The 18528-nt window shown below is 36.6% G+C and overlaps 1 protein-coding gene and 1 long non-coding RNA gene across 5 annotated transcripts in view; one reads left to right on the top strand and one right to left on the bottom strand.

Moving 5' to 3' along the window:
- Nucleotides 1-4808, top strand: part of LYPLAL1 (lysophospholipase-like 1) — a 42975-nt gene extending 38167 nt beyond the window's left edge. For 3 of the 4 annotated variants that reach the window (XM_011987368.1, XM_011987367.1, XM_011987369.1), the window contains exons 4-5: nucleotides 2515-2630; nucleotides 3451-4808. In XM_011987368.1, coding sequence (XP_011842758.1) covers nucleotides 2515-2630; nucleotides 3451-3687 — 353 coding nt within the window. In that variant the 3' untranslated portion in view covers nucleotides 3688-4808. Of the gene's footprint in view, nucleotides 1-2497; nucleotides 2631-3450 lie in introns of all 4 variants that reach the window. The other variant, XM_011987370.1, reaches the window with a different exon arrangement.
- A 9858-nt stretch (nucleotides 4809-14666) lies between these two features.
- LOC105544783 lies at nucleotides 14667-17915 on the bottom strand. Its single transcript, XR_001006818.1, has 2 exons — nucleotides 17730-17915; nucleotides 14667-15591 (listed from the first exon to the last, which is right to left on the bottom strand). It is a non-coding gene; the product is annotated as an uncharacterized LOC105544783 (long non-coding RNA).
- Nucleotides 17916-18528: the final 613 nt, after the last annotated feature.

Here is an 18528-nt window from a genome sequence, read left to right as displayed (position 1 = left end):
TTGTTAACAGTGTATTTGATTTTAAGCAACCCGAAATTCCTTTGTAAGTAAATGGGCTATAAAGAACAGAAGGGGAGATTGGAAGAGATGAAGGAAGTGAGTATTTGCTAAGATTTATTCTGTGAACTTTTAGGAAAGCTATAATTGTGTTTTGACAGATAAGGATTCTTAAGCTGAATGTAGATTTCTGTATTTACAGTAACTGTACATTTTTAAAGCTCACAATTTTAGTTTTTATAACTGATTAAGTATTTGTATTTAAAAGGTTGATGGAAACTCTAAAGATTAGTCCATCTGTCTTGTTTTATTATAAATGAAATCCAGCATTTTAAATAATTTACACAAAGATATTCAGCTAGGGAGTATCACAGGCAGGACTAGAACTAAAGTTTCCTTAATGTTGTCTCTCTGATAAGCTTAAGAGATATTTGTAAGTTTTTTACTGCTTTCATTAGAAACCCATAACATGGTTTGTAAAAATTCAGTTAAATTGTTATTGAGTTACTGCTATGTGCAAAGCACTATACTCACCACTGGGCATGTAAAGTTGAAACTGACTCATTAGTATGTGTGCACCACAGACACACTTTGTTCAACTAATCATAGGCACTCAATGAAAATTTGATTATTGAAGAAAAGCTGTTTGTTACTCTTAAGGGTTTCAAAATCTAAATAATTTATACTCAATAAATTAAATCGATAAGAATTTTATTTCAAAATGTCTTGGCTTTACAACCCTTATGATGTTATTACAGAGAAAACTTCATAAGCAGAGAGAAATCTATAACTAGAATTGTGGCAAAAACCAGTAAGAGTTGAGAATTCTTTCTGTGTACTTAGAATAAATGTTTACCAGAAATACTAATTTTGTGTATTTACATAAGCTGTTCATATCTAAATGGGACATGTCAAAGATTTAATGCACAAATTCATGGATAATGTAGCCCAGTGGCTTTTAACCTTTTGGAGAATCTAATGTACATTTGCAAATTTTACATACAGTGTTAAGATGCTTACACTTTTTTCTCCCCCACCAAGCTCATTTATGAACTTCTAATTAGATGTATCTGCATCTGGAGTTATTGGGGGTATTTTGAAAGTGCCTTTCAGGTGGCTCTTGTCCATGGTGAGCTACTGCTACGATGAGACCTTATTATTTCTTGCTGGTATGTTGAAAATCGCAGATAACTTTTATTCATTATTTACTTAGTGTGCCTTTTTAAAAAATCTAAACTTTGCCAGACTGGTAATCCTCTCTCCGGTATTTGTGTTCTGAGTCCAAAATAATATTACCTGCCTATTCCAGATAAAATAGTCCTATTTTAACAAATATCAGGGGATGGTAGAAAGTATATTAAACTCTGTTGCAAAAGATCTGAATTCCGAAATTACTATTAATAGCTTTATATCCAAAATAATGTGTACCTAATCTTGGGCCTCAGTTCCCTCCATGAATAAAAGATTATTATAGTAAATTCAAATTTATGATCTCTTAAGAGCTCAGCTTTACAGTTTGTTAAGTGAAATAAAGCAGCAGACTCGAAATTAGGAGATTTGAATTCAAATCAAAGTATATTTTTGTGTTTCTATGAGTGTGTGGCTACATGATTAACATTCTATATTTTCTCATGAAACATAATGAGATGTCATTTAGCTTTCTCTCAAGCTTAGGAATGTTACACTGAGTCACTGACTTGTCAGGCCTGGAATCACCATTCTGTCTGCTGCCATCACCTCATACACCTATCTCCATATTCTGTGTTGGATGTGTTTCCTCATCAAAGTTCCCCTGAACAGGAAGGTCTGTGTATTTTAATCTACATATGTCCAGTGACTGGCATAGAGTTGGTACATTAAAGAGACAATAACAGTTTGACTACTGTTTTTTTTCAAACTTTGGTTTTAAAAACTACATATAGGCATACATGTTTCATTTTTATTATACCACCATAAGTTAGTTTCCAAAATAATATTGTAATCCAAAAATGTGTTAACTAACTCCTCAAATTTTTTTTATCATTCTTCTTAATTCAAAATTCTCTAACCATCTGTTATATAGCAGACACCAGAAATATAACACCTCATGGAGCTCATAGCTTAGCAAGTAAGACAGAAAGGTGCAAATTATTAATTGTAGTTTCAGTGTGAGGGTTTCTGTAGGTATAAACAAAATATAAGTAGATATTGAGAATTTAAGTAATGCTTGTAATATGACTCATTTTGAATTACGATAGATATTTTACTTGGTGAACATGATCTATTTGTGTAATCCTAGCTCCTTGTAGAGCACAGCTCTCTTTACCGGTAGTGATACCAGTGGTGACATAAAGGGAACAGGGTTATTTACGCATCTCAGGCTTTTGTCTATGGAACTTACAGTAGGCAAAATTTGTTTTTAGCATTCTCTTTCAAGGTCTCCAAATATTTTAAAAATATGGAAAATTGTTATATATCATATCCTAAATTATTATTTTATGTATTCTCCTTTTTCTGTAAGTGTGTTTTTGCTTTTAGGAGGATTCTCTATGGGAGGATGCATGGCAATGCATTTAGCATATAGAAATCATCAAGATGTTGCAGGAGTGTTTGCTCTTTCTAGTTTTCTGAATAAAGCATCTGCTGTTTACCAGGTAAGTTCTAGATTTTTTTTAAAAAGATGAAATATATACATGTTGAAACTAAATCAAAATCGGTAATAAAACTGTAAAACACACACAGTTGATATGAATTGAGCATTCCTGGAATTCATGGCCAAATGAGTCATAGTGATTAAATTCCAGCTGATCATTAATGTTTTGGAAATCCCCTGTACAAGAAATATTGTTAAGCAAAGTGTCAAGGAGGAAAGGATAATTATGGCTGTGGTTGTGGGGGAGCATATATGTGAATTTTATACATATTAAAACTGCATGATAGTTATAGCTGGGTTTGCTTATTGCATCATGAACATAATCAAAACAAAAATCAATTACATAGCTCATACTTATTATGCAGCAATATCCTCATCTGTGAATTTGATGCAGCTTCAATTATAATATTACAGCTTCAGTACCAGAAGTGGAAATGATAAAGCAGATACAGAATAGAGAACTGAAATGTAATTGTCCCCTTAATTGTACCTTAGCTCTGTACTCCTCCCTCCTTCCACACTGTGAAGAGGTCTGTCTGCCCAAGTCACTCAGTTTCTTCAGGAAATGCTTTGGCCATTTTTGAGATGTCCTCTATAGAATAAGTGACACACAGTTACAAAATTGAATGGTGTCAGGAACCAGCTAAGTCCCCAGGCCTGGCCCACCAATGTATACCTCAGACAGCACTCCCTCTGTCTTTTTTTTCCCATTAGTTATTGAAGCCTTGGTAAAAGTGGAATTTTCCTGCTCTCTCTGATTTCTAAGAATGATCTTAAATGGAATTTCTTAAACTTTTCTGTCTTTATATCTTTCTCTCTAGGCTCTTCAGAAGAATAATGATGTACTTCCTGAATTATTTCAGTGTCATGGTACTGCAGATGAGTTAGTTCTTCATTCTTGGGCAGAAGAGACAAACGCAATGTTAAAATCTCTAGGAGTGACCACGAAGTTTCATAGTTTTCCAGATGTTTACCATGAGCTAAGCAAACCTGAGTTAGACAAATTGAAATTATGGATTCTTACAAAACTGCCAAGAGAAATGGAAAAACAACAATGAATGAATCAAGAGTGTTTTGTTAATATACATGTAATGTCTTTGTGAAAAGTGATTTTTACTGCCAAATTATAATGATAATTAAAATATTAAGAAATAACAATTTCCTGACTTATTATTATTAAAATGCTTATCACTGTAGAGAGTAGCTAATCTTACTAATGAAAAACAATAGACAAACATCTGTGCATAATTTTTCAGACAATTCTGTAAATATTTGGAAACCTTTTAAGTATTTAAACCTTTAAATTTTTGAAATAAAGTATTCTAAACTAATATAAATAAGGACAATGAAAAAACATGAAAGGGCTTAGCATAGTGTTATTTTATCTTTTCTCCAACTTTATTTAAATTATCTTTCCAAAGATATTTGTGTTTATGTAATTTCCACAGAATAACATTAATACTCTATGTTTATAAACCGGTTTCACATTATCTTATTTGATCATCACAAGAGCTTTGTGAAGTAAGCTGAGAACTTGTTACTGGTATTTAATAATAGCAATAGAGGGGTTAAAGACTTTCCCACAGCCTTCGGGTCAAGACAAGAAATTCAGGTCTCCTAATTCTCAGTGGAGCTCTATTTCTGTTAACCCAAATTGCTGCTCTGCTTTAGGTCTCAATTTCATCTGTAAAATGATAATAATAGTACTTATCCCATTGGATTTTTGTTGAGATTTAAATAAATAGCAAATACGTAATAAACACTCAATAAAAATTAACCATAAGGAGAGTCATGATCTGGTTCCCGAAATACATTGTTAGATGACTGAAAAATGAAATTGTATTACTTCAATGAAAATACTATAAATAATAACATTTTCATATGTTAGTTGGTTCTCATGCATACATAATCTTATTTGAGCCTCACAACTGTTTAATAAAATATACATTGTCCCTATTTTATAAATAGAATCATACAATACCTGCCTGTTTTCATTCAACAAAATTATCCTGAGATTTTTCCATGTTGTGTACATCAATAGTTCATCTATTTTATTGCCCAGTGATACTCCATTGTGTGGATGTATCACTATTTGTTTGTACATTCACCGCTGACAGATACTTAAATTGCTTCCAGTGTGAGGCTGTTATAAATAAAGCTGCTATGAATATTTGTGTAAAAATCTCTGCATCGACCTATGTTATTTTTCTTTGGTAAATAAGTAGGAGTAGAATGGCTGGGTTATATTTCAGGCATACATATAACCTTCCAAGAAATAGCCAACTCTTTGAGAAAATAGTTGTGCCATTTTACATTCTAGCAGCAGTGTATGAGAGTATTACTGCCCCAGATCCTTGCCAACACTCATTATGACTCCTTTAATTTTATCCATTCAGTAAGTATATGGTAGTAATATATTGTGGCTTAATTTACATTTTCTAAATGAATATGTTAATTTTTATATACTGATTAACAGTGTCTCAGCACTGTTTGGTGAAACAACTATCCTCCATGGAAATATTTTTTCACCTTTGTCACAATTCAGCTAGATCTTGCCTTTGTGGGTCTGTTTCTGGGTTCTGTCTTCCATTCCATTGATTTATGTATCCATCCTTCAACCAGCATCACATAGTCTTCATTACTTTAAGTCTTGAAATCAGGTAGAGTAAGTCCTCTCAGTTTTTTTTTTTTTTCCAAGATTGCTTTTGACTATTTTTGTTCCTTTCCTTTCCACATAAATTTTAAAACAACCTTGTCTGTATCTGCAAAAAAAAAAAAAAAAATTCTTGCTGAGGTTTTGATAGGAATTATTTTAAACCTGTGTATCAATTTGGGGAGAATTTGCATCCTTACTATGTTGAATCCTCCAATCCACAAACATGATATGTTACTCCACTTATTTAGATACTTGATTTCTTTTATCAGCGTTTTTGAGGCTTTCTCCATACAAGTTCTGTACCTATTTTGTTAGATTTATATGCGTGTTTTATTTTTTGATTGATTATAAGTGGTTTGTGTTGTTTTCATTTTCCAAGTGTCCTTTGCTAGCATATTGAATCACAATTTTTATATGTTGGTCTTGATCTTATAGAGCTCATTTGTTAAATTTAGGAGTTTTTCTGTAGATTTTTAGGAGTGTCTGCAAAGAGTGTTATGTCATCTACAAACTGAAACGGTGTTATTTCTGCCTTTCCAAATATATGCCTTTTCTTTTCTTTCATTTGCTTATTACACTGGCTAGAACTTCTAGTACTATGCTGAACAAGAGTGTTGAAAGCAGACATCCTCGTCTTGTTCCCAGCCTTAGGAGAAAGCATTCAGTCTTACATCATTAAATATGTTAGCTGTAGTGTTTTAATAGATGTCCATTATCAAATTGATGATGTTCCTCTCTGTTCCTGCTTTTCTGAGAGTTGTTACGATGAATGGCTGTTGAATTTTGTCAAATGATTTTTTTTTAACAATGTATTTGTGATTTTTCTTCTTCAGTCTGTTACTGTCCTGCTTAATTTTGGTATATTGAGTCAGCTTTGCATTCCTGAAATAAACTCCCTTGGTTATATTGTATAATTCTTTTTATATATTGCTGAATTGTATTCACTAATACTTTGTTAAGGATGTTTGTGTCTATGTTCATGAAAGATTTTGGTCTGTAGTTTTTGCTTGTTTTGTACTATCTTTGTCTGATTTTGATATCAGGACAATATTAGCTTCATAAAATAAATTGGGTAGTATTTTCTCCTCTTCTGTTTTCTGAGAGAAATTATATAGTATTCCTATTAACTTTTCCTTAACTGTGTGGTAGATTTCTTTCCTGAAATCATCTGGGCCCAGAGATTTCTGTATACTATAACTTTTTATCTTCTTACAGCAATATTATACCACTTCACGTTTATTATAATAACTTTTCATATTTCCCTTCCCAGCCTGTATGCTATTTTTATTTTGCTTATAAATATAAGTTGCATGTACCATCAACCTCATATTACTTTATTTAAACCAGTAATTTTTCTTTCTTTTTTTTTTTTTTTTGAGATGGAGTCTTTCTTTGTTACCTAGGCTGCTGGAGTACAGTGGCGCGATCTCTGCTCACTACAACTCCACCTCCTGGGTTCAAGAGATTTTTTTCATACCTCAGCCTCCCAAGTGTCTGGGATTACATGCACCTGCCAATATGCCCAGCTAGTTTTTGTATTTGTAATAGAGACAGGTTTTCACCATGTTGGCCAGGCTGGTCTCAAACTCCTGACCTCAAGTGATCTGCCCACCTTGGCCTCCCAAAGTGCTTGGATTACAGGCCTAAGCCACTGCATGTCGCCCAGGCAATTTTTCTTTAAAGTGAATTACATAATGAGAAAAAATCTTACCTATCTACCCAGGGAGATACCATTTCTGGTGCTCCTCAATTTTTTGTGTAGACCTGTATTTTTTTCTGGTATTTTCATTGTGACTGAAGTACATTCTTTAATATTTCTTGGAGTGCAAATCTGGTGATAAATTTCAGCTTTTGTGTCTGATGAAGTCTGTATTTTACACTTGTTTTTGAAAGGTGTTTTCACTGAATGTAGAATTCCAGGTAAATGTATTTTCTCAGTGTTTTAAACATGTTGTTTTCCTATCTTCTTACTTGAATTATTTCAGATAATAAATTTTCTGTCATTTTTTATCTCTGTTCTTCTGTATCTGTTGTATCTTTTTAGTCTTGCTGTTTTTAGTAGTCTCTGTTGATCACTGATTTTGACCAACTTGATTATTGCGTGTCTTGGTATAATTTTTCACGTGTCTTTTGCTTGGAGTGCCCTCTGATCTTTGTGGGTGGTTCTTTCCCTGGCCTGAGGGTGTTTACTCACACCCATGGTGATCAGTAGTCTACTTAATACTCAAGATAGATGTCTCTGGATCTCAGGACTTCTCTCTCTATGCAGTTCACTTGTCTCTGATACCCTGCTGTATCGACTGTAGCCAGCCTGATCTACTCAGATTCATAACTGCATCTCACCTCAGGGGGTTGCAAGCTTTGCATGACTTTTCCCTCCCTGTACTGTGGACTGGGAACTCACTGAAGTCAGTAAGCCAGAGTAGTCATAAAGCTCACTCTGTTTGTTTCCCATCTCTGAGGGTTCACTGTCCTTTACTACCTAATGTCCACTACTTTTGAAAAGACATTTTTTCCATTATTTTGCTATGTGTGTGTTTATTTATTTGTTCCAGGTGAAAGAAGAAGAGTCCCTGTTACTACATCACAGCCGGAAGCTAAATGATCCTTTAAAAAGATTTAAAACTTTTTTATATTACCCTTACATTTTCCTTTTCTAATGCTCTTCATTCCATGATACAGCTTTAAATTTCCATATGGTGTCATTTTCCTTCTGTCTGAAATACTTCATGAAGTTCATTGATCTTTTATTCTAAAATGCACTTTATTTTTCATATCAGAGAGTGTTCATCTCTAGTTTTTTTATTTCTTACATTTTTCTATATAATAGGCTTAATCTCTGCCTTTTTGAATATATGACATATAATTGTAGCAATTTTTAATATTTTCTGAGTGTCATTTTTGAGTTTGTATATTTTTATTCTCATTAAGGGTAGTATTTTGTTGGTCCCTTTATAATAATGGTCCCTTTTGATTGGATTCTAGACATGTGAGCTCTGTCTTGTTAAGTACTTGGTATTTTTGCATTTCTGTAAATATTCACAAGTTTTGTCATGGAATACAATTATTGAAAAGTATTAAAAACAGTTTTATCCTTTCAGGTTTTCTTTTGTCACTTCCTGGTGGTAGCAGAGCAGTGTTTATCCAGGACTAATGTTGCCACACTACTCAAGCAATACATTTTGGCATACTCTATATGATACTGTCTGGATTGTGAGGTTTTTACACTACAGCTAGTGGGAACACAAACTTCTCATCCTCATGTGAGCCCCACCTATTGCTCCTCTTTCAGGAGGTTCATGGTTTCCTCGCACACATCTGATGACTAGTACTCTACTGAAGAATTGCGGGGGTGCCTCTGCAGATACCTGGCACTCTGGGTGCAGTACTGTACTCTTGTGAACTCTAAGCTCTTGACCTCAGTGGACTCCCAGCTCAGTATCCTCATGGCCCCAGCTAGATCTCCCTCCCCAGGCTGCAGTCTGGAAACTCTGATTCAGACAGTAAGCTGGGGCATTCCTTAAAGCTCACCTCATTTGTCTTCCCATCTTAAGGAATGACTGTCCTGTGCTGCCAGAGTACAATATGTAAAAACATACGTGTAGTACAGCTTTCTAGTTGTTTGAGGTAGAATTAATTTGGAACCCATTATTCCGTCTTGATCATACTGGTCAAAAGTAGAAGTCTCTTCATTCCTCTGAGACTGAGAATTTAATAAAATCCCTTCAGAGAAGACTCAGCTCATGCAGCGCTTTAATTTTCTAAAACTTTTAATGACCTTCACCTTGAAATATTGAATGTTTTATGTTGACCATATTCTATGCCACTCATGTTTAAAATCCTCACGGATGTATTTTGCCTTAAGAGTAGCATGCATGTTTTATGCATGTGTCATAAATACCATGCCTGTGACATATATTCAGTGTATATACCAAATATAGTATAATTTAAAGGAAATAAATCCAGATTTTTTAATGAATGCTTGTTCTGTAAGTCTTTAACAAAATGAAAACTTAAACAGATACAAGTATTGTTAGTAATGTTTTGCCAGGGTTGGGGTGTGTGTGTGTGTCTGATGGTTGTAAATCTTCACAGACTGAGTTATGTGGAAGTTATATCAAAATATTTTCTATAATCTTCAATCCTGGTTCTCCATCTAATCAGCTGATAGGATATTTAGTCTTAGTTATGAACTCTCCATTCTAAATCATGCAAGGTTTGGGCCCCTTGCACAGGGGCAATATATTCAGAGAAGACCTTCAATTATCTACTCCTCATTCACCGTGAGATGGTGATTGCCCACATATGTGTGGTCTCTTAAAGCCAAGTATTTGAGCCTGACAAATCATTGCTAAGGCTGGGGACCCTGGAGTTTAAGATTTTATTCTCCTAAGAAACCACTCGACCATTCTCTGCATGCCCCCCACCCCAAAATTTTCTGTTGCTTTGCACATATAAACATTTCCTAAGGCCAGGAAGTTGAAGTAGCCTTGATACTTTCTTACATAAGTGAGGAGAAATTGCAGCAAGAAGAAAGCATAAATCAGTATCACAATAAATTACATTTATGTGTTGGGGGAACTGGAATTTTGCAAAGGAGGAGAGAGACAGATTAGGATGTGAGTGAAGGGGGACTTTGATTTCTTATTACCTAGTTCTTCTGCTTGAAGTTTTATAACAGGCTTTATTACTTTATAATCCTTAAAGAGAAGTAAAATGTTTATTGATAGAATTTTTTCTCAGCTGAAAACTGAATAGGCAACGACCATCAGTAGTAAGGAAATTAAATACATTGTTTATAGGAAATTGGATAGTTCAATTGAAGTATAACAAAATGAACTGAGAACAAAATAGGAGGCAGACTGGTTATAATTGAGCATGTGTGGTACTTTGGTATGTAAAGTAAAATGTTCAGATATTATTACCAAGAACATATTTAAACACTGTGTTCATTAGATGAAAAAAATTTCTTGACATATGACAAGAGCACAGAATTAGCAAAGCCATGTAATTACAAATTACCAAATATTTCAAGAAAATACCAAAAGCATATAAACCAAGATTGTCCACCCTGCAGCCCACAGGTCACATGTGGGCCATGACAGCTTTGAATGAACACAGATTCATAAACTTTCTTAAAACATCGAGACTTTTTTTGCCTTTTTTTTTTTTTTTTTTTTTAGGTCATCAGCTATTGTTAGTGTTAGTATTTTTTGTGTGACTCAAGCCAATTCTTCCAATGTGGCCCAGGGAAACCACAAAATTGGACACATTTGATGTAAACATTTCAAGAAAATTCAGATTTCATGATCACTCAAGACAGACGATTCACCAGCCTTTGAGTAATTTTAACACATGAAGAGCTAGAACTGTACTTAGAACAGATAGGCCGTTTGGTATATTATAATTCTGTTTCCCTTAAGAAATGTTTACATGTGTACACTTACACCCTAAGTGTACACATGTAAACATTTCTGAAGGGAAGACTAAGCATATTCCTATACTGAAGGTAAGATATAGACCCATGCATGTGTTCTTTTTCACATTTGTTCAATTCTGCCATTTAGCTGCAATGAAATCAATTTGTTTCATGTAGCATTGAATTAATACAACCATGAATAAGAATGCAAGTACTAGAATGAGGCCAAGCTGAAGTACTAACCTCAACTGTGCCTCCCAGGTTCCTGGCCCCATCCAGCCAAACAAATCCCATGATTAAAGGTGTGCATTAGGAGACCAGCTGTCCTCCTCCTTAAGTCTCTGTATTGACCCTCCTGCTTTGTCCAAAGCATTAGTCCCAGCATTGTAGGATGTATGAGCAAGTACACAGATTCCACTTTGGCCTGCAAGGAGGAAGTCTAGGACAATGTTGCCATTCACAGCATCCATAGCCAGTGAATTGAGGTGGACCTGAATGCTTCCAGGGCCAAGATGGTATCATTAATCATTTTAGCTAAAGACTGGCACAAACTTCATATCAACTTTTCTAATTATTCTCATAGTTATTCCCAATATAGGGATCATGGGCCCTCAGACTGTACTTAAATAGAAAATCAGTTTTCTCTCCAGAAAGTTTTCCTGAATAACCAAGGTAAGCCTCATTTTGGAGAGATCCCTGCAGTCACCTGAAGTCTACAGGAATGATTTGTGGTATTTCCTTAAATGCCAAAGTCTCTTACAAAAGGTCAAAGTCACCATGTTTTCTAGAGACAAGTTAACACTTATTAGGCCACCTCAAACAGGACCAACATCAGTCACAGGAACAAGTGACCTTGTCCTCAGTGTGGTCTTCTGGCCATCTGGTAAGCCTGAGTTCCAAGTTCAGTTAAAACAATTAAGTCTAGTTCTTGGTTTATGCAGGGGATGCCCGGGGCACTCCTGTGCTGTTTGTACCACCAGCTGGGTAGCTGGGTGCCATCTGTCCATACTATAGAATGAACAGTGACAACTATTCGTTCTATGAGAAATGGGGAAGATACCTGGGGGTATTGGTAGGTGGGTTCATGTTTGTGTGTGTGTGTGTCTGTGTCTGTGTACACTCACACAAACACACCCAGCTGTGGTATAGGAGCTGGGGCTCTCTTGCTGTTTCCATAAACTTCTCAGTGAGGTAAAGGAGAATAGCGATTAACTAGTGATTCCTCTGTTGAGGTATGGCAGGCCTAGCAGTCAAATTTAATTTCAACTTTAAATTCAAGGTGCTGGCAACAGTTTGGGAGAACAACATCATGTTGTTTTCCTTTGCAATGAAAGCTCCAGGGGTTGTTTTGGAAGATAGCCATCATTAAAGTTCCTCCCTTCTGTGTAGCTACTAGAGTGTTCTCAGGTCCTAGAATTGTTGCTTTCCCTACAATTGTACTTTTGTGTCCCATTTCAGAAGCTATAACCTCATCTTTTTTCCAATCATTGCTAATTCAAAGCTTTCCTCCAGAAGGACTAGATACAAAAGGGACTAAAGCATTTAAAAAATATACAAGAGACCCATTATGCCACCCTACTTTGGCCCACGTGGACCACATACGGGCACTTGGTGAGTAATGTACTCAACCAATTAGCCATTAGCTTTTTTATCTAAGATCTTGTCAGTGCAACAAGTAAATCCATATCTGTTAACCAGAATTAAGTTTAAATATCCTGCCTCTTTTTTACTAAGCAGCCTCCCAGAAGGTATATCAACCAGGCCAGCCCCATCTACTAGTACCAGCTACCATTAGGGAAAAGAAGGACTTTTCCCTAGGGCTACCCATTAGGTAAAAAAGCATCATCATGCCCAGTAATGATCAAGTGGAATCTCAGATTTTCAGAGTAGCTCCCAGCACTTTCCTTCTGACCCTTATCTGGGATATCATTGAAAGGAGATGATCTCTTTCTGGGAACACCTGCATTTACTGACCAAACTGCCTTACTAAGGCATGTGAATCAGAAGAAAGTGTGGGAGGTACAGCCAGACGTGACATTTCTTGAGTCAATTTTTGAGGAGAACGCCCCAACGTTCAACAATTCTAGGTCTTTGAGAATTATAGTAAGTATAAAAGGTCCATCATATCCGACCAGTAGCCGATTGTTGAATTGTTTTGCAATAAAAGGCACATTGTTGTCAGATACCAAGTGGCTCATAAAGTCAGAAATACAACAGATTAGTTTCATGGGCCACAATGTTGTGCTCAGAGTAAACTTATGAGACTGGAACACCAATACACAACCTGAAAAAGTGTTAATTTCAGTAAGGCAGCCTTTACAACCCCTAGGAGAGGTCACAGAGCAGATGGGATTAATGTGTCAGAAACAGATATAGTCAATGTCAGTGACCCATGCTGTGTGGCTGCCCTCATTGCAAGACAACCAGGTCAGCTTTTAGCAGGAATCAAAATTCTGGCATGCAATTGCAGCCTATGCATCAAAAACACAGGACTTTTTACTTTTTGCCCAATGTGATGGTTGATATATTGCCATATCTGCTATGATGGTGGTTTAGGTAAGCAAGGGTCGCAATCTAGGCAGTTCAGGCCCAATTGATAACTTGACTACAGGCAGTTTCAACACAGAATGGGTCCATCCATGTCCATGAGTGACCCAGATGATTCAATCAGCAGCCACTATTTGTTTTATTAGTTTGTAGAGCCAAAGAGGAGTGTTTTAAAATCTGCCAGTCTGTAGTTTTCCTAGTGACAGTCCAAAATATATCAGGCCATGGCAACAACTCAAGAGTCAGTAAAAATATAATAAGGTTCATCAAGGGTATTATTTGCCAGAGCTATGAGAACAGCCTTGAGTTCTGCCCACTAAGTGCAGTGATGACTGTGCCTATTTTCAGTTCTGAATAGTTGGCCCTGCCTGAGACTGAGCAGTTAAAGCCACCCAGTGGACACCAGCAGATTTCAGCTTAGCTGAACCATTGGTGAAGCAGGCGAAGTGATTATGGGGAACCTCTATGAATCAGGGGCTCCGTTGAGCCAGCATCTTGCTATTGGTGGAATAGAAAAGCTGCATCTTTTCATGTAGCACCTAGATGTCACCAAGGCCAGGCTGGCTGTGTTCTTGATTTACCATTTCTATTTGACAAGTGAGCTTTTTGGACCCTTTTCACTTTGTTAGTCATGGAGTCTGAGTTGATCTTGCCAAAACTGAAATATCAACCAAAGAGTTACAGTTCCCCTGGGGGTCAGGTGCTCAGTTTCAACAAGAACCCACCCAATAGTAAACTAATAGCTGCTTTTCAAAAGAGGCCTATCTGCTGGTAGCTGTGTTAAGGAGGTGAAGCCCAAATTCTAAGGGGCACCTCCAAGTGGAGGCCACCTTCCTTTGCCAGAGGCTCCCATTGGCAACATTAGAGTCACGGAGATGTGTAATTCAAAGGAATCATTGAAGATGTGGGACTGCAGAAGTATTAGCACCTCTCTACATCTGGCTGTTTCCAATCACTAAAATCCCTTTTGGTACTTGCAAGCATTCACAGTATAGGCATGTAAAACATCAACACCACTTACACTTTCAGCAGTGGAAGCCAAAACAACAATATGTTAAAACAACAGAGGGCTCAACCCTCAGGTTATGGTAACTTCCCTTCCCCACCATGATCTCTGCCCCAACTCAAATTTGGACATATCCTCACCCTATGGGACCCAGTAGGATGATAACTCACATGCTAGAATCCAACAGAGCCACAAAAGTTGGAATCCTTTCCCTACCCGACATTCTTCAAAATATTCAATAGATGTATGGCTTTTAATCCCCCTTGGGAGCAGGGAGATGTTGTCCTATCTCGAATTATCCTTCTCATGCCACTTAAGGCAGTGAGAGGAGGAGGGATGTATCAAAGGGCTCTCCATGGAGAAGGAGAGTGGCACTATGCGGTAAGCAAACCACATTTCAATTTTGAGCAATGTGGCAGCTGCTTGCAAGAACTTATTTTGATTTTGAGGGGTCAGTTTCTCACACTTCAGGGCATCAACCTCTTCAGCTTTGTAAACTCAGTCTAAACAATAAGACCCTGAATGTTAGTCAAGGCCCATTTTTGGTTTCCCATGGGAAATTGTCTCAGGGAAATCTCCCTGAGAGGGCCAAAGCTTCTTGAAAGCAGGCATGACCAGTTGTAAAGAAAACAAAACAAAGTTCTGAGGTGGTTCACTGCCATCTTCAAATGGATCAAAGGTTGGCATAATGGACTTTAGAAGTCTCGCTGTTGCTGGTTTTTCCTTTGCAACTGTCACGCACACCACCCCCCTCATCTTCCAGGTGTACCAGCCAGCTGTCTAGCAACTTGCTTGGTTTCTGCTTAAAAGGACTGTAAGTTTCCCTCCTTTTACACTCAATGCAAGTGTGTGTCTCTGTAACTGTCTTAGTTTGTTCCCATTGCTATAACAAAATACCATAGAATCATTAATTGATAAGGAAGTCCAAGAGCACAGTACCAGCAGATTTGGTGTCTGGTGAAGGCTGTCTCTTTTCTTCAAGATAGTGTCTTTTTGCTAAATTCTCATATGGCAGAATGTTATGTCCACGCATGGTGGAATGGAGAAGGCAAAAGGCACTAGGGGGTTCCTTAAACTTCTGTTATAAGAGCACTAATGTATTCTTGAGGGCACAGCCATCATGACATAATCACTTTCCAAAAGGCTCCACCTCTTAATACCATCACCTTGGGGTTTAAATTCCAACATGCGGATCTTGGAGGGACACATACATTCAAACCATAGCAGTAACTGTTGTCTGAAAGAGGGCAGAACCTTCTACCCATCCAGAATGAATGTTAACACTAGATATAAAAGCATGGGCCCAAGGCTGAGGTGGACCAAGCTTCTCCCAACTGAAAGAGAAGTAGCAACAAATAAGACACCATTTGGGTAGTTGTTTGAATGTCTTCCTTCAGCCTACAATCACCTACCTCCCTAATTTATCTTCATTAAAAGGAAATAAGGTGAAAAATAATTTATTGCCCGGTAAACCATACAATTTGATCAACATTTTCAACATTTGCCATTGACTTCCCTCAAATCCTGTTAATCCTCCTGCAAAGCCCTTTATTCTTTGTTTTCTAGCCCTTGAGTACTTTAGAAAATAAGTGTGAAATCATATTTAAAAATTGAGTAGACTTTTCAAAAATGTAAAATATTACTTCAAAATATATTTTTGTGCTGTCCTCTCATTATTATGTGCTTTTGCTTTGTGATATTATTTAGGCCTTTAGTTTTCAATTTGGTTTTGAAAGTCATGTGATTTTTATAACAAGAATAGAATTAATGGTTCCATGATGAATAGTGGATGTTTTGTTTTGGAGAAATCATCTTTTGGGCAAAGTGCCCATAAAGTATGTTTTTGCCAACAGTTTGGTTCAGAGCCTCTGGGATCTTTTTTTTTCTTTCTTTTTTTTTTTTTCCTTAAAAAGTGATGAGAAAGTTCGATGCTTTTGCATTTTATTTTAAATTTGTTTTAGGGGTAATTCCAAACTAGCTTGTTACTTCAGTCTGTATTGTGATGAATTCATAATTGGTATTTTGTTTTGTTTTTTTCTTTTGCTGTTTCACTTTCTACTCTTAAAGGCATAGTATTATTTGTTAAAAATCACTGTTTCCATTTTTTGTCTCTCTCTTTCTTCCCTACTCTGATTTTTCCTATTCAGTTGTTGACTTGTCCAGTTGAAATTAGAGATACACTTGACATATTAGTTACTTAACATATTAATTTTGGCAACTTCTGGTATGTGTTCTTTTGCCAGTGAAATTACTGAAATTGAAATATTGAGTGGGGGTATCCATGAGAAACAGAAGTCTTTCCTTTGGGCATTAGGTATTAAGCCAGCTTCTCGATTATATAACAAGAAAGAAAGAAGTGTTAAAAATGAAAGTTCACAACATGAGCTAACTGGCAAGAGCAAATAAATGACTCTTAAAACATTTTACTTCAACAGCAATAAATCTCTAGGTAAGTCTAACAACAGTATTTTTAAATGGCAAGAGAAAAAAAATTCCATTTCAAATAGTAGCTAAAATGCATTTTTGAGGGGGACTTCTTAATTACCTTATGAAGTCTCATATGTTTTGGGTCAGCTGGTTAACATTGTCTTAGTTCTTCTATAGAATCAAATAACTTTTATTACTGGAGGGGAATTCAGAGATTATCATTTTATACATATGGAAACAGAGATCTAAACAAGAGTGGTGACGTACTCATGGTTCTGATTATGCAGGACGAAAACATAATTCTCCTTATGGATGTTATTGTCACTGTGCCACACTGCCATAGTGGTAGTGTTCAGAAAAAAATATGACTGAAAATTCATATAAAATTCAAATGTTCTAGATTCAGAGCTATTTCCTTTGTAGACATTTTATATTCATGCTGCTTTTAGCTCGGTTTTTACTGTTCTGCTAAAGGAATACATTGGTCTCTCCCTCTGCTGCAGTGTGATAGCTGACTCAATCTAATTTCCATAGTCATGGTGTAGAATTGTGTATTTAGGAGTTTTTGAAGGTTATGAATCATTTCCTTCAGAGTTCTAATTTTCTAATTCCATAGCCTGCTTCAGTCCTTATATTTTCCATATCTTCATAGGGTTTGATTAACCTCTGATTCTAGAACTTGGACCTTGCAGTCTAGTTTTTCTTGTCTCTCTCAGCTATTTCCTGTTTCTTTCAATGACCCACTCATTGTTAGCCCCTTAATGTGGAAGGTCCTTCTGGCTCTATTGTTTCTTTTTATTCTCACTCTGGCTGAGCTGCTATTCCTGTGGCTTCAGACTACTGGGTCCATGTCTATACCTCTGGCCCCAAGCACTCATTCCTATTTCCAGATTCATGTTTCTAACTTCCTGCTGGGTTTCCTCTCCTGGTTGCTCACCAGTCATAATATGTTCAAAACAATACAAAATTCTTACGTTTACCAAATGTGTGATTTGGTGGGGGTGGGGAGTGGGAAGCTAATCTCTCCAGGTTTTTGTTTCCTTACCTGTAAAATGGGTTTGTGGTGAGATTTAATATAAAGAGCCCAGGACAGAAGTTAAGTTACTGTTTTTGTGGTTCATCCTGGAAACTTCTTCTCCTTTCATGATCTTTAAAAAATGACTTTTCCTCCATATAATATCATTATGTCAGCATCTATTCATGCCCCCTCTCATCTTCTCACTTGTCAGTTAACAGATGTTTCTGATGTTCTATAAAAGCAACATCTTTCCATTGTGGCCTCTAAACCATCCTTGTTGTCTCCATCTTAGTTCTACCCTCCTCATCATCAGTTTGGATGGATCTCCCAGCTTCTGGTTTCTCCTGTCTTCCATCTGTTTATTTCCCATGTGCCCTGAGAGTTATTGATTTGTTTCACCACCCAATAAGCCCTGCTGGCTCCCCATGTTAGTCTGTCTTCAGAATAACACTCAAATTCTTTAGCTCAGCAGTAAATCCCTTCACAATCTGGTCCTTACCAGCTTCATCACGGCTTCACCTCCTGCCTCTCTTGTCTCCCATGTTACAGTGCATATGCACAAATAGATAGACACACACACACACACACACACACACACACACACACACACGGTAGATGCCTCTGCCATGCCAATATTTCCTGGACATGCCAAACCTTTTCATGACTTTGTGTGTAGCATATTATTCCTCCTACCTGGAATGCTCTTTCCTTCTCCCTCAATTGACAAACTAAATGTTTCAGACCCAAGTTTTGAGTGACCTAATGCCTTGCCCAAGTGTCTACAGTAGAAGAAGTCACTCATCTTCTCTGTTCTCCATGTTTCTGT

Source organism: Mandrillus leucophaeus, unplaced genomic scaffold (genome assembly GCF_000951045.1).
Source record: "Mandrillus leucophaeus isolate KB7577 unplaced genomic scaffold, Mleu.le_1.0 Scaffold309, whole genome shotgun sequence".
Classification (NCBI taxonomy): Eukaryota; Metazoa; Chordata; class Mammalia; order Primates; family Cercopithecidae; genus Mandrillus; species Mandrillus leucophaeus.
This window is presented reverse-complemented; position numbering and strand designations above follow the sequence as displayed.